We start from the raw sequence: 15,247 nt of genomic DNA, 5'->3' as shown, positions 1-15,247 counted from the left end.
TATTAATTGCGTTTGTTCCCTTGCTTTAGTTTTGAAGTACATATTTTTACTTTTATACACTTCTATCAATTTTCTGTTGTCAGATTGAATGAATTAAAAATAATTAACGACAAAAAATTAATAAGAGCATGTGAGAGGTAAATAATGAATGCGTGAAAGGTAAAAATGATGCGTAAAAAGCACTAATTCTAAACATATGGGAAAATGATTTGAATATTCCGTCTTTATCCTCTTGTTTTTTTAGCCATTAAATCATACAATTCAACGGTGAATCGAGACAATAACAAACAAAAAAAATGAAACAGGACATAAAGGAGTGTGAAAATAGTTTTAAACATATGCCATATATTAGTAAATAAGTAATTTTTTTTTCTTTTCAAAATGAATATCTTGACCTGCTAGACTTACATGGGAAACCAATCTACGACTCATGTATGAAAAATTGCATAGGAGAGTTGGGGCATTCAAATTAAAGCCGGAAGAACGAGGACTTTGAAGGACCACATATACTTTTATTGTATCATTGTGTTTTATATAACACAATGACAAATAAGTAAAATTAAATCTGAAAGAACAAGGATTTTTATGGACCGCATATACTCCGATGGTAGCGCCCTGCTTTAATAACACAATGATATGTGAGTAAATTTAAAACATCACTACCCTATTGAACTGTTAACTACATTGAGAAGAATTAAAGAACAGACAAGATGGAGGAAAATGAAGAACTAGAGAGAGATTTTTTTTTGGGAAAAACGAAAGTCCTGTAAATTTAAGGAAAACGACAACTTATACTTATAAGTTGAATTACGTTACATACAGAAGAATACAACTCATTCAACCATCTAACAATCATACTAAAATTTTGACTGATGTAACATTGATTCCACAATAACCAACGACCAAAAGACATCTATCTACATAAACGGGACCACTGCAATAATAATATATCCGAAGAACATAATAGAAGAAGCTAGAAGACAAAAGTCGCTTACGACAAGTCAAAGCCGTCTCCATCTCAAACGTTGCAGGTCAAACTCAAAGTTCTAACTGCAAGAAAATTCGTCTGGTCAAAAAAGAAGGAAAATGTAAAAAATAAAAAAAAAAACAATAAAGAAAAGTCAAGCATTGGCTTCCGTGACATCAGCAATGACGTCATCATTGAATTCTGTCTATAAATTGGCATGCGGAATTGGGAAAATGATGCCATAAAACTCGAACAATGTCTGGAGAATCAGTGAAATTGCTTGGGTACTGGGCAAGTCCTTTCGCTCTCAGAGTAAAATGGGCCTTGAAAATCAAGGAGATTGAGTACCAGTATGTTGAAGAGGACCTCCCAAACAAGAGCCCCTTGCTCCTCCGTTACAACCCCGTGCACAAAAAAGTACCCGTTCTTGTGCACGACGGGAAGCCGGTCGCAGAATCGCTCATTATACTCGAATACATCGATGAGACGTGGAAGCACAATCCGATCCTGCCGCAAGATCCCTACGAAAGGGCACAGGCACGCTTCTGGGCCAGATTCATCGATGAAAAGGTAATCGAATGAGCTATCTTGATCAAGGAATCTTTCATTCATAATATTCACAAGCACCAACTGGGTGAATTAGCATTCAAACGGACCATTTTTTGTTGTTTGTTTCAGTGCGTGCCGGCAATTATGAGTGCATTCACCAACCAAGGGGAGGAGAAAGAGAAGGCGGCAAAAGAAGCGCGAGAGAACCTTAAGACGTTGGAAAGTGCACTTGGGGGAAAGGACTTCTTCGGAGGAGAAACCGTTGGCTTTGTGGACATAGCTGCTGGGTTGATTGGATTGTGGGCTAGAATCGTCGAGGAGATAGCAGACGTAAACCTGACTGATGCCGAGACCATGCCTCTGCTCAACGCTTGGTTTGGAAGAGTTCTCGAGGCTCCTGTTCTCAAAGAATGCGTGCCCCCTCGAGATAAATTGCTGGAGCACAACAGAGGGTTTCACAAGATTTTGACAGCAGCATCAAGTTGAAGTGTTCGGTGCCATCTCTCGATGGTCCCTGCATATTTTTATCATCATTTTATTCACAAAAATGGTTGTGTACGAGGAATAAAGTGAGCATCAGCTCAATTCATGATATCATAGATCAATAAATTGGTAAAATACAATTAAAATGTTTGCATTTCAGCAGCGCTTTAAAGAAATAATATCAGGGAAAATAATACCTTAAAAATCATGACCAAACATTTCATCTGTTGATTGCTCGGTCGCAGTGAAGGAAAATGACCCAAGATGCAGCGATCTTCCATAACAATCTACACACTGACACAGGTGCTGCGTCCCTTACTGTATGGATTAGAAAACTGGAGGAGGAGAGACTATTGGATAAATATTTCTCTCCCACTTTAAGTAACAAAGAAGCAACTTCCCTGAATCAGTGGACCTATATCTTTCATGAACAATTGCTCCTTCGAGTCATTGATTCACCAACCAACAGTCAGAGAAGCATTAACCTGTCCTGTGAGCCTTCATAGGAAGCCTAAGTTACCATGCACAACAGTTCCATAGTTAGTAAATCGCGTATACTATGCGTATTATACAAGCACTTGTATGAATTAAAAAAAAAAAATGCCGTCTTCCATAAACGTATTAATGATTCGTTAAGTTGTACAATTTTTAAAACTCTAATGTACGATACAGGTAAGCACATGCTTTTCATGTTTAAAACACGCCATTTACAAACATTTTTCAAAAATACATATAAAATTCATGCATTCTACCCGTATTTTTACCATATTTTTGAATAAAATAACATAAATGAATACGTTAAATCAATAAATATTAAAATTACAATTAATTAGTCACACCTTGAAGGCTTGAACCAGGGCATAAGTATCTTCAACTATCTCGACTTTGTCCTCCTCCATCATCTTCAGGATGTCAGAGGCTGATCTCTGAGCAGAAAGGCGCATTCTAAGCAGTGATTTGTATAATGTCAAACTTGCAAAACCAAATAAATGGATAACTCTGATATACCAATTTGCATCCTCAATGTTCCTATGCTTTTCGAAATAACCAGCAAAGGTGATTACAGTATCATCTGATGGCCTCCAACGACAATCTTGCAACACACTAAACCCTTTTTTCATCGCTTCAACGGCTTTGTCCATGTTGCTTTTCAACCTTCCTTCCATAAGGATCTCCCATGTCTTATAATTTGGTTGACCGCCTTTCTCCAATGTGTGCAGATGCAAGGCCTCAGCTTTCTCAGTCATTCCATTCCGCATATATGCACCAAGAAGGACACTGGAGACTCGAATATCATACCTAAAGCAATTGGGTTCCCACTCCATAAAAATCCTCTCGGCTTCTACAATATCACCTAACTTCGCCAAGCACAACAGTATCTGCATGTAATTGGTATACGGAATTCTCCCAGCAACCGCTTTACTAGCTTTCCAAAGTCGCAGAATGTCCTCTTTACTCATTACAGACGCATATTGTGTAATGAGGAAAAAACAACCAAGGCGAATGCAATTACACGGTTTTATCAGCAATTCTCAGGGTGAAACTGCCTTTCTCAACAAGGCCTGCTTTCGTATAGATACCAGCTAAAGTAGACAAAGTGCTCCATCCAACCTTGACATTCTTATCATTCAACATTTCTTTACAAACCATCTCCACCAAACCAAACCAAACCAGGATAGCTTGGCATTCGCATTCATCCAAAGGTTATAGGATAAACCAGTTAAGGGTATCTTGTTTTTCTTCATCTGCTGTACAACAAGGGGCACATTCCCAAATTCAGATGTGGACATATACAGGTTCATCATCTCATTATACGAGTTAGGGTTCACAATGAGCCCCAAACCGCCAAGCTTCAGCATAAGCGCCTCAGCTTTCTCTGTGTCCCTCCCCACAACATAGCCACAACGAAGAGGGAGACAAGCAGCTTTTTTTAAAGCAGTGCAAAGTTGCTCAAAATACTCTTCAGCTTCCAACATACCATTCACATTTATGGTTGACTGCAACCTCATTGCATGATCACCTGGCGATGTTCAAAAATCGCTTCGGGTTTCCATCCATGTTAGCACCTGATATCAACAGAACAATCTACAAATTCAAAACTAACCCCATCAACCATTGCATTACGGAGATGAGCAATCTATTACCCCTCTCTTTCTAAATTCACTAAATTTCCAAACTTTTATTTGAAATTGAGAACTTTAATCTAAAAAAAAAAAACTCTGCAGAATGTCCTAATTTACAAATTTTAAGAACATTTTTGAGCAAACAGAACAAGAATTGAAACCTGGAGAGCGTGGCCGAAGCGTTTAGACTTCAAGAGCTGAACGGAGACGCCGCGGAGTTAGAAAACGCAGACCTTGCGACCTCCGTCGACCCAATTCTGAATTACGGTGGTCGCGCTGCAAACCCGTTTTCTCAGCCCCAAAACCTTGCTCTGAAGCTCGTCGTCCCTGCGACCATCATTTCAAGAGCAGAGAGATGACAGATGCCTCCGCCTTGCCGAGCTTGCGAAATGCGGGACCACCATCTCAGGCCGGCGACGAGTACACGGCCAAGCCATGGAAGTCCAGGACGGCGGAGTTCACAGCAGGATTTAAGGAAGATCCAGTAGTGTAACTGGTGGGTCCCAGTCCCAGAATATCTGAAATGAATTGTAACACTAAAACGGCACCGTTTGTGCTCGTTAAAGACTTAAACCCCCGGGGCACGCAAAGTACTGAAACAAAACCCAGTCGGCGGCGGTGAAATTACCGGATTGCTACTTCTGGAGCGTCATCGATCACAGTAGCCGAATCAAACACCTCTGTAAAAAAACATGCGAAAATGGAGCTTCCTCGGCCTGGTGAGCGACGCGAAGCTCGAAGACTGATTCTGTTTTCTTCATGAATTTTGCTTTATTCATAGAATTTATGTATTGGAATGCAGCTGCGGAGGCGTTTGGTGTCATCGGTGGCGGTGGCGGCAGAGTCGCCTATTGTTCAAGCTGATTGGCATAGGGGCCTCTCCTCGTTCAATAAGGCATTGTATCCAACACCTGGTGAGCTTATTTGCTGCTGCTTTCACTGCTCGTGCCTGACTGTTTTGTAGGTATTGTAGGAGAAGTTGGAACCGTTCTTAATTTCTATAGTGTTTGAACTTAGGTTCGAGCTCTGGCGGTGCGGTGGCTGGTTTGGCTACCTCATTGGGAAATCGTTATTTCCATGCCTCAGGTTTTCACACGTTATAGGTCTGTTGGTTCGAGCTCTGGAGTGGTGGCAACCAGAATTTTGTGGGTTTATGGCTTAAAGTTCTTATCTTTGCAGGGTTTTGCCGCGCACCTGAACGAGATTATTACGAGACTCTCGGTGTTTCGAAAAATGCAAGCGGAGAAGAGATTAAAAATGCTTTTCGCACGGTCAGTTTTCGGATTTTCAGTTGCATGTATGAAGGATTTTGGGTGTGATTTTGAGGTCTAGTTTGTATAGAAAGAATGTTGTGGCTAAGGCTATTGCATTGCATATAGGATTCACCATATACAATGAAACTTAATATGTTGGTTCAGCGTCTGGTTCAGTTTAAAATGAGTTTGCTTGTTTGAAAGAAAAATTTCTGGTTGGTTGTGGACTGTGAGAGGAACTTTTTCAATGCGAATGAATATTGTAGGAAGTATTAAGTTGGAATGTGAAATGTGCAATAATGCTGGTCATGTCCTTTCCCTATTCGTGTTTCTTTGCCCTCGTATCTGATTATAGAGTAACTTGTTGAGGGATTCTCCATAATAAACAGTACGGTAATTTTTGACACTGTTATGAATGCAGCTTGCCAAGAAATACCATCCAGATGCAAATAGGGACAATCCTTCTTCTAGAAGAAAATTTCAAGAGATAAGAGATGCCTATGAGGTTTGACTTGTGGCCGGGTCACATTTTACCAAACTTCTATTTCTGTATGAATTTTAAGGGAGCTGTCGCCAAGCAATCATAAATTTTGGTGTGTAGGGTTTGCGTTAATCTTCTTTTTTTTCTTTGTTAATTCCAGACTTTGCAAGATCCTGAAAAGAGGGCACAATATGACAGGGTAAAACTCGGTTTCACTCTCTCTCTCTCTCTCTCTCGTACACACGCAAACACCTCCACATTGTTTTAGCTAGTTTTTGTAGTTTAAAAGTTGAATCTATTTGGTAAGTACTCAGTTGTGATTACTCCCTTTTTCACTTTTTATTTTGCTTCTACTTGGAAGAATGTGGTGTGCATGTTCTACTTGTGCCATCAAAAGTTTAATAGTTTCTTTGCAATCAAAAATCCTTAATCACATATACTGTTTTTTAATCTGACTCAGTTGTTCTTTTTGTTCAATGAAGGTGCGCTCAAGTGGATCAGAAAATGTAGGATATACTGCTGGAGGTGCAGAGGGGTTTAGAAATGAGAATCAAAGTCACGGTAGTGCTGGGGGTTTAGATATGGTTTTGAAACTAATTTTTCCAGTTCATTTCATAAAATATTTCAAGAGGCATTTCAGTGCCTGTTCTATCATAAAACTTAACGCAGCTTGTTACTGCAGCTTGTTGAAATCATTAATCAATTTAATCTTTACTCTGATAGACATCTGATACTGCAGATCTTTGAACATGAGTTCGATCAAGCTGGATCAAATATCCAGGTAAACTTCGTTCGCTTATGGTTACATTTATCATGTGGTTCGTGTTCTGTACTTCCAAGCTGAAAGGATTAATGTTTTTAATGTGTTTCGTAGGTGGAGTTATCACTTTCTTTCACTGAAGCTGCTAAAGGATGCACAAAGCATCTCTCTGTCATTTCACATGTTCCCTGTGATTTGTGCTGTGAGTAGATTAAATGTTTGAAGATCCGATTGTGGTTTTTAATAGGAAATCTCTTAAATATAACATATATCTAAAAAATTAAAACTATTGTGTGTTTTGGAAACCTTTGACCATAATATAGATGACTATCTATTTATTTTCTCTTTTATATGACAATGAATTTCTTTTTATACTCTTTTTTTATTTTATTTTATATAATTTGGTTGTATAGAAATTAAGAATCATGACTAATGTTTAGTATAAATTCTGTTGGTTAGTCGTATAAGGAACCACTTTTTGGACTCTGATTTTTTCATTATGTGTGACTATGATATTTCACGTTGGGAATTGTGGAATTTCTCGTTCTTGTTAGGGTCCAGGTTACGGGGTTTAGAATATGTGTTCCAGTTCAGGGGTCTGTGGCTGGACGTCGGGGTTTGTATCTGAAGTACTGTTTGGGCCTGGTCAGAGTCCAAGGTTGGGTCTGGTCAGAGTTCAAGGTTCTGGCTTTTGAAGTTCTATTATCTTTGATTCCGGATTAACACCAAGATTTTGGACTCTAGAATCCATTTTAAGGTTCCCTCCCCAAATCACAAATCTGATAAGTTCCCAAACAAAGTACGCTAGCAGCATGCTATCACTTAGGACAGAAAAGAACATGAGTGAAAGAAGAAATGACTGTAGATTAGAACCATTATGACAAAGAATTGTATTTGGATGGCATTAAGCAAAACCCTGCTGTCAGGAGAGTGATGAATAACTCCACTCTATAATCCCAATGAGAAACAATAGTTCAAACAAGATTATTGTCGAAAAGTTTACACACATTTTGGATTCATTATTTTGCATTGTTCGTTTTCATGATTTCCATGTAACAATTTGTCCCCTTTTATAAGTAATTTCTCTAGTACCTTATATTTCATAATGCAGATGGGCGTGGGTATCCACTAAATGCCAAGACCAAAGTTTGTCCTACTTGCAGAGGTATTGGGAGAGTAAGTCTTAAAGATCTACGCTAATGATGATTATGGAAATATTTCTTCTCAAAAGGAGTCAGTTTGAGCAGATGATTTTTATGTTATTTTATATTTGTCATTCTACAAGTGTGACAAATTATTAACTACAATAGTCTGTTCTGAATTTTAATCTCCTACCAGGTTACAGTTCCTCCATTCACATCAACATGCAGTACGTGTAAAGGATCGGGCCAAATAATCAAGGTTTAACTTGATTCCCAATGAGAAAACTATTTTGGTTAATAGATGGATGCAAGTAATACTGTTGGTGTTTAATTTATCTACCTGTTGCAGGAATATTGCTTGTCATGCAGAGGATTAGGGATTATTGAAGGTGTTAGACAAGTTGAAGTTTCCATACCAGCAGGTTGGTAATAGATTGTTTGAATTGATTAATGGGGGTTGAACAATGGGTTTTCTGATCAGTATACTCTCCTATTTGTGTTACATAAATAAAATTTGGCTCTAGAAAACTTGTATTGTATATTTATATAGGTAGACAGAGTTAAAAGGTCAATTGAATACAAGTTCAGAAAACATGACAATCTTGTCAAGAGTTTTTACGAAAGAAGCTACTTTGCTATGCTTGTTTGCCCTTATGTATTGTACTTTCGAGTCATTACAAGAAGCTTCTCTCGCTTTACTGTTCAGATATTATCATATGTTGTGATTTCAAATTGAACTTTCATTATTTACCTTAGTTCTCTCTCTCTCTCTCTCAAAAGGTGTGGAGATACAATCAGTGTTCCAGAGGTTGGGAATAGTGGGGCACGAGGAAGCGTGGCAGGCTGGCTATACATTAAACTAAAGGCACAACTTACTCTTTCTTTTATAGCATGTTCTAATAATCTAAGTGTTGTGGAGGACTTAATCCTTTGCTCACCCTTAAAAAGAGGACAAACTGGAATTGTGTCAAGCTTCTGGAATTTTTTCACAGCATATGATAATTTAAACTTGACCCAATTGCATTCAAGTGACTCATTGTATAGAAGCTAGTATGGTTGTGAATGCGTATCCTGATATGCCCTGTCAAATTCTGTTTCTCTTTGGTGTAGGTTGACGAAGATCCTATCTTTGCTAGAGACAGTGCAGATCTTTATGTGGACTCGAATATTAGCTTTACACAAGTGAGGATGATTCCTTGCATTCATATGACTAATAGCCACCTTGTTTCTACTCTACATCATGAGATATTTTCTTTTGGCAATGTCTGGTGCTTTCCTTTCTGTACCATATGACATCATCTCTGTCTTTATCTTTTCCAACATTCTTTTAGCATCCTCATTATTGTTTTCTTTTTGTCTTTCTAAAACTTAGTACTATCTGTTTCTTTTGGGGACTTCCATGTTTGCTCTAATTATTTTAGTTGTACTTCAAAAAAAAATAATGGATAAAGTATCTGATGCAAGTTATTTTCCAGTAGGCATTGAAGGCAAATTTCGTTGTCCGGTTGTCCCGTGTAAATAATTTTTTTTTTACAGGCATTAAATATTACTTTTGATGGTGAATGTTTTAATATTTCAGGCTATTCTTGGTGGTACGGTTGAGGTACCAGCTTTATCTGGGAAGATAGAAGTAAATGTAAGAGTTTTCTCTTTATTTTAAGCCTCCAGTATCTAATTAACTTGAAACTTTGTTGCGAATACTTCTCTGTGTAGCCACTCGAATAAGTGGTCTTTGTTAGTTCTGTTAGGCAACTTGCATAGTTTATGAAGTACGCTCAACTACATGGCATGAGTTTGGGGTTCAGGGATCTTGACTACTTTATCAAGTACGATATGGTATAAGCTAAGTATAAGATGCAGTATAGCTCTGTAGTCCTATGTTGCACAGACAAGGACACGGATACGGCGACCTGGCAAATCTCAAAAAGTAAGGAACGGATATGGCTAGGACAAGGCGATTAAAATATAGTAAAAATATTACATATATTAAAAACAATGCTTCGAATTCATAGATAACAAAGTACTTGTGTTCATCAAATTTATTCACCAGACATAATAATTAAAACACAAACATAATAATTAAAACAACACAAACATAATAATTAAACAACACAGGATTCAAGTCTCAATGATCTTCAAGTCTCTCCTTCAATTTTCTCGTGAACTTCATTGTCGTCATTACTAAAGATCATGGCCTCTAATTGGAGAGAAAGAGGACTGAAGAGGAGGTCGGCAAACTTTAGGTTTTAGAAGTTTCAATATTTACAAAACTGCCCGAAAATGTTTTTGACATTTACAAAAAAACCCCTGCCATGTCTTGACCATGTTGGGGTGTCTGACACTTCGGGGTTTCGGAGTGTCCGTGCAGCATAGCTGAAGTCTCTCCATCCTGCTGATTTGAAAATAAAATAAAATATTGTTAAGGTCAGGAATCTAATGTGTTGTATGTCAGTCTCGGCAGCTTTTTATGTTCTTTGCTTCTTCAGTAGGGGCGTTTATTGAATTTTATATGAGGATTGAAGTACTAAAACAAATACTAAAGAATGAGAGTAAAACTCAATATGCTGTATGTTAAAAGAAACAAATGTAGTTAAATCGGGAAACTGATCATCCATGCATTGCCTAATATTACCACCGCCCAGTTCCCACTATGATGACGTTCATTATGGTGACATTCTTATTTGTTTAGGGCAGATGATTGAGTGTGAATTAGGCTGAATATTTATTTTAGTGAGTTAGTTATTGGTGCTTCCTAATAAGACTTTATTAGCTGACTTACCATATAGATTGGCTCCTTCTTGTGATTAGATTTCAGTTTTGCCTATTGAGTACTTTTCTCTTTCAATTCTGCTTGTCTTCATATTTCTCTCTGTTCCACTTTCTTCTTGATCCTACATCGAATTGACTCTTCCTTGTAATTATGGACCTGTTAGATGCCAAAGGGGGTTCAGCCTGGACAACATCTGGTACTCAGAGGCAAAGGTAACTATATCATTCTTTTTAATGCTTAAAATTTAGTACCCTTTTTTTATTGAAATTTGCTTAGCCAGAGGGTTGTTGCAGGACTGCCAAAACATGGTTTTCTAGTTAAGCATGGAGATCAATATGTGCGATTCCGGGTTCAATTTCCCACGTAAGCTGTCTTTATAATTATGTATATCATACGTTTATGTCTTACTACTTTCCTTTTTTGTTGTTTGCACATTTGTTTTTGGCACTGTTTACTCACATATTACATTGTAATATGATTATTACTTGAGTCCTTTAGATCATTTAGACCAAACATTTGTTTTAATTGGTGTTTGTTTATACTTGGAGTTGTCCTTTTTTTCCCCTAAAGAACTGTTTAAAATTATGAAAATGCGCGTTGGTCTGATCAAGTGAAAACTGTTCTACTTGCTGGTTTACCCCCGTGCTCAGAAACCTAAGTTGAACTAAAGTTAACAACCAACGCTGGTTTGCTCTGTGAATGATTTGTGTTATTATCTGATAGAGACGACTGACTAGCATACTCTCTTTTTTTTTGTCAATGACTAGCATACTCTTGGTTAAACTTGTAACTGATATATTACAAATTTAAGTTTTTAATTTCAAAATCTTACTGGCCCACAGGCTAAGGCCTCACTGGAACTTGTACACAGTTTTTCAGTCAATTTCTTTTCCTGGTGTTGGCTGTCGTAGGGCTTCTAGATTAATTTCTACACAGCTGTATACATAGTCTTTACAGACATGTAGAGGAAGCCCTATTGTTGCATGATGATTACCTTTTAAGACTGATATCATGTTCTATATTACTGTACTTTAACGAACTGCGGTTCTAGGTTTAATGGTTTTTTGACATTGCAGTTAGTTCTACATTTGTGAGCTACAAGAATGCTTTTATCCCATTCATCTTTTTTTAGATTTTTTACAATGTGAAATCAACGAACGGCAAAATGCTATATTAGAAGACTTTGCGGAGGAGGAAATTATTGATGGAGATGGTACTTCCAATTCCAACAAAAGAGATTGGTAGGCCATTTACTCATAAAATGCTTGTTATGTGATGCTTTTTTTTCCCTCTCAGAAACATAAACATCTATAACAGTACTTGGTTGCTTGTGTAATGTGATAGTGTTTAAGCCACGTATAAGATTCTAGGGTAAGATACACTTATCACCCCCTTAGTTTCTTAACCGTTTCAAAATTCCTGCTTCTCTAATATGAAGAATTTTAACCTCATGTCCTTAATTTGTGTCAATCGGAATCCTATATTCATGTTCGTTAAATGTGACTGGTGGAAGGCATTGTAAAATGCTCAACATGTGAATTTTATGTTCAAAACGGCTTGGTGAAGTCAAATGAGCATACATCAATTAACTGAAATACGGGCTAAGTCTTGGTGAATCTTTTAGTCACTTTCTGATAATGATGATTATCTTTAACTGGATAACAGGCTTTATCAGCAGCTATCTACTGGTTGAACTTACAGGTTTCAGAGAATCCTTGAACGTATTTCGGAGCCTAGGTTAATGCTTCAACTCTCGATATTCGTATTGATCCTTTTGTTGCTGAACAAATCCATGGGCTGAATGCTGGCCCCAGGCAATTTTGATCGAGACACATAGACCGCTTTACAGTGATATGGAGAATGCTGTCTTTCCCATTCTTCAGAGTTCTGTTAATTAAAGGTACCAATCTTCTCACGACTAGTAAATATATTCCCCACCCTTTTACTGCTTTCCTTTTTAATCTTACTTCTCAATTGGTTGTATAGAAGTGCTACTTCTAGTTGTCTAATTATTGGCTTTACTTCTTTTCAATCTTCACACTGAATTTTTTTCTTTTAGTGGTCACTTTTATTGTATATATAACATTTTTATTAGTGGTTAGATAATTATCAAGCCAGATAAGGAGCTATTGAGATTGGTAACAAGCATTTAAGATACTTTGGTGTTGATATTGGTAGTAAGCTTCAGGCCCTTTTGTTAACCATTTCGTTTTTGGTTTTCACTTTTTGTGTTAGTGATAGAGGGGAGCTACATGGGGATAAGCAGGGATAAAGAAGAATGGAATAAAGGATGGTGGTAGAGATGTAGAAGAAATGAACAAGGAAAGGCACAGAAAACGAACACTAGAAATCAAAAACCAAAAACTATTTTAAGTTGTTCTTACTTTTCACTGATTTATTTTCTTTCACTCTTCCTTTTTCTTCCCCTCTCTCCCATCATTCTTCGTCCATCCCTTCTTCTTACCCCATATCTCAAGTAGAAAAAGTGAAAACCAAAAACTATGAACGAAATGGTTATCAAATGGGCCCTTAGCTTAAAATTAGGTTTTTGAACCAGTCTCTCCTATGCCAATGAGGCTAAGTAATTTACTTAGGTGGTGTCTTCATTATCAAACGGGCCCTGGTATGTATGCTTTCACCATTTGTTGAAGTGCTTCTTTGTCCTACCAATTCCCTTTAGCCAATTATGCAGGTTAAAATATGTTCGTATAGGTCTTACAGGTTAAAATATGTTGAACTTTCATTGATGTTGAAGTGTTTCCATGTTTACTGAAGATTAGTATTTGTAGTCATTATTATTACTACTTGTGTAGCAGCTTTCTGTGGCTGACATGTCAGCCACTTTCGCAGTGGTGTATTGGTGACTTGTGTCATCAACGTCGTGAAAACGTGTTAAAAAGGCTAGCTTCGACTTAGTATCTTCGTCGTAGTGAGAGCTCACGGTCGGATTGGGCTGGGTGATTATGAAAGCAGTTAAGTTGATCGTTAACTTGCTTTCTTTCCTTTTTCTTTCTCTTTTTGCAGGATGAAAGTTCGTACAAGTTAATTGGAGTTGTTGAGGATTACGTAAAGGAGTTGTTGAGGATTTACGTAAAGGAAATGTATATTGCAAAATATTTTGATGACCTATAATTGAAAAACGATATGCCCTGTTTTAAATGTTTAACATACGTTTACACAAGTTCGGGCAGTATATATGAGCCCTTGACAAAAAAAAAAGTTATTGAATAAGAGTGGTGCATGTGTTTATTTTGCCATTGATTGTAGCTTCGAAGAACCCGTTTGGGAATGCTTATGTAAGAAATACATGCTCATAAACGCCATTTCTAGATGCACAACAAAATGATACTAAAACTTGAAATAGTCTCTTTGCAAGACGCCCATCACTTAAACTTTAGGGCATTGTAAAAAATCAGTTTTATGTTTTAGACAAACCTCCCTATTCGACCGAAAAAAAAAAGAACACGGAGAGAAAAAACAAAGAGACTAGTGCTCATTGTAGATATCTATGTATCATTGTATCATTGACCGTTAATACTTGGACAACAGTGACAAACATTAATATGAAAAATGAACGGTTCAAATTACGAGATTGAATCCTTTCTGGCGTTGTATTGGTATGCATTAATACTGTTTGGGTTAATATTTGAACATTGAGTTATAAGTGTGTGGAAGTCCAAAAATGCCAATTAAAAGAAAGACTTGTCTCAAGCCCAAGCATCAAGCCCAGAGACAAATTGGCGCCTTCTCATTAATGCATAGGCCATATGCCTATGATTTAAATGTCAAGTGATGGGGACTAACTCACAATCAGCCAAAAGGTACTTTTCAGTGGCAATACAAGTAAAAAGCTGATGACTCACTACCCTCCAAGTGCTTTTGGGCAAGAGTAAAGTCACTGCAGTCGGGCTAATTTGCCTATAAAAGGAGGAAAAGGGCCCAAAGACAAGGACACTCAACCAATCAAACAAACAAACATACAAACTTTACTCTCAAGCCATATTTGCATCTAAAAGCTGTAATCAGCCCAAATCTCAGTCATTTTTCAGGATATCTCCCTCACAAAAGCTATCTTTTGTCTTGTTTAAAAGCTCTGCTATCACCCCTAGTGGCGTAGTATCGATTCCCTTGTGTAAATTGGTTTACCATTCATCCATTTTTATCATAGAAACCTCTATAAACCCAAAGAGAAGTGATTGCAAAAGGTTCAACCTTGCCAGACAAGGTGAAATCTTGCCCGAAGCTCTTTGTTTGCTTTCTGAATTTGTAGATCTATTACTTAATTCATTCTACAGTATGTATTCAAGTCATATCTGCCTGTTTCCTACTTTAAAAGTCTTATTTATATCGGGATCTGGTCAGTTTAATGGATATGCTTTCATTTAAAACCAATCTAGAACCAAACAAATGACTTAAGGGATTTGGACTGCCCTCATTCGAATATACAAGACTATGAATTGAAAGTCCTTGGTCACAAGACAAGAAAAAGAACTTAATGTGGACTTAACTCATCCACGACAATCTTTTGATAACAAGAAGTCTGAGTAACTTGGGGCGCAAGTGATCGACTAAACACAATCTTGTTCTACATTTGCTATATTGAGATAGTAGTGGCATACCTAGCACTTAGTTGGTTTTGATTGTGAGTCTTAAGGCTTACACCTAAGGCCCCACAAGGGCACCTTTCAAAAATAAGTTTGTCCTCCTCTTGCAACACAT

General features: G+C 37.4%; 1 protein-coding gene and 2 pseudogenes across 1 annotated transcript; 2 read left to right on the top strand and 1 right to left on the bottom strand.

Moving 5' to 3' along the window:
• The first annotated feature begins 1,086 nt into the window (after positions 1-1,086).
• LOC125475932 (glutathione transferase GST 23-like) lies at positions 1,087-2,158 on the top strand. Its single transcript, XM_048581401.1, has 2 exons — positions 1,087-1,537; positions 1,646-2,158. Exons 1-2 carry the CDS (start codon positions 1,223-1,225, stop codon positions 2,000-2,002), a joined length of 672 nt encoding a protein of 223 aa, XP_048437358.1. The 5' UTR covers positions 1,087-1,222; the 3' UTR covers positions 2,003-2,158.
• A 674-nt stretch (positions 2,159-2,832) lies between these two features.
• LOC125476080 lies at positions 2,833-4,816 on the bottom strand (annotated as a pseudogene).
• LOC125468169 lies at positions 4,672-13,785 on the top strand (annotated as a pseudogene).
• The last annotated feature ends 1,462 nt before the right edge of the window (positions 13,786-15,247 follow it).

This window comes from the organism of the source record quoted next, unplaced genomic scaffold (assembly GCF_019419815.1).
Source record: "Pyrus x bretschneideri cultivar Hongxiangsu unplaced genomic scaffold, Pyrus_bretschneideri_v1 Contig17, whole genome shotgun sequence".
Lineage (NCBI taxonomy): Eukaryota > Viridiplantae > Streptophyta > Magnoliopsida > Rosales > Rosaceae > Pyrus > Pyrus x bretschneideri.
Note: the sequence above shows the minus strand (reverse complement) of the source record. Positions and strands in the feature narration are given on the sequence as shown.

What these genes read in the sequence shown, in the direction of transcription:
- LOC125475932 (XM_048581401.1), top strand. Translation starts at nt 1,223, where the DNA reads ATGTCTGGAGAATCAGTGAAATTGCTTGGGTACTGGGCAAGTCCTTTC. An exon ending in CCAGATTCATCGATGAAAAG is followed by an intron (nt 1,538 to 1,645) that starts GTAATCGAATGA and finishes TGTTTGTTTCAG; the next exon opens with TGCGTGCCGGCAATTATGAG.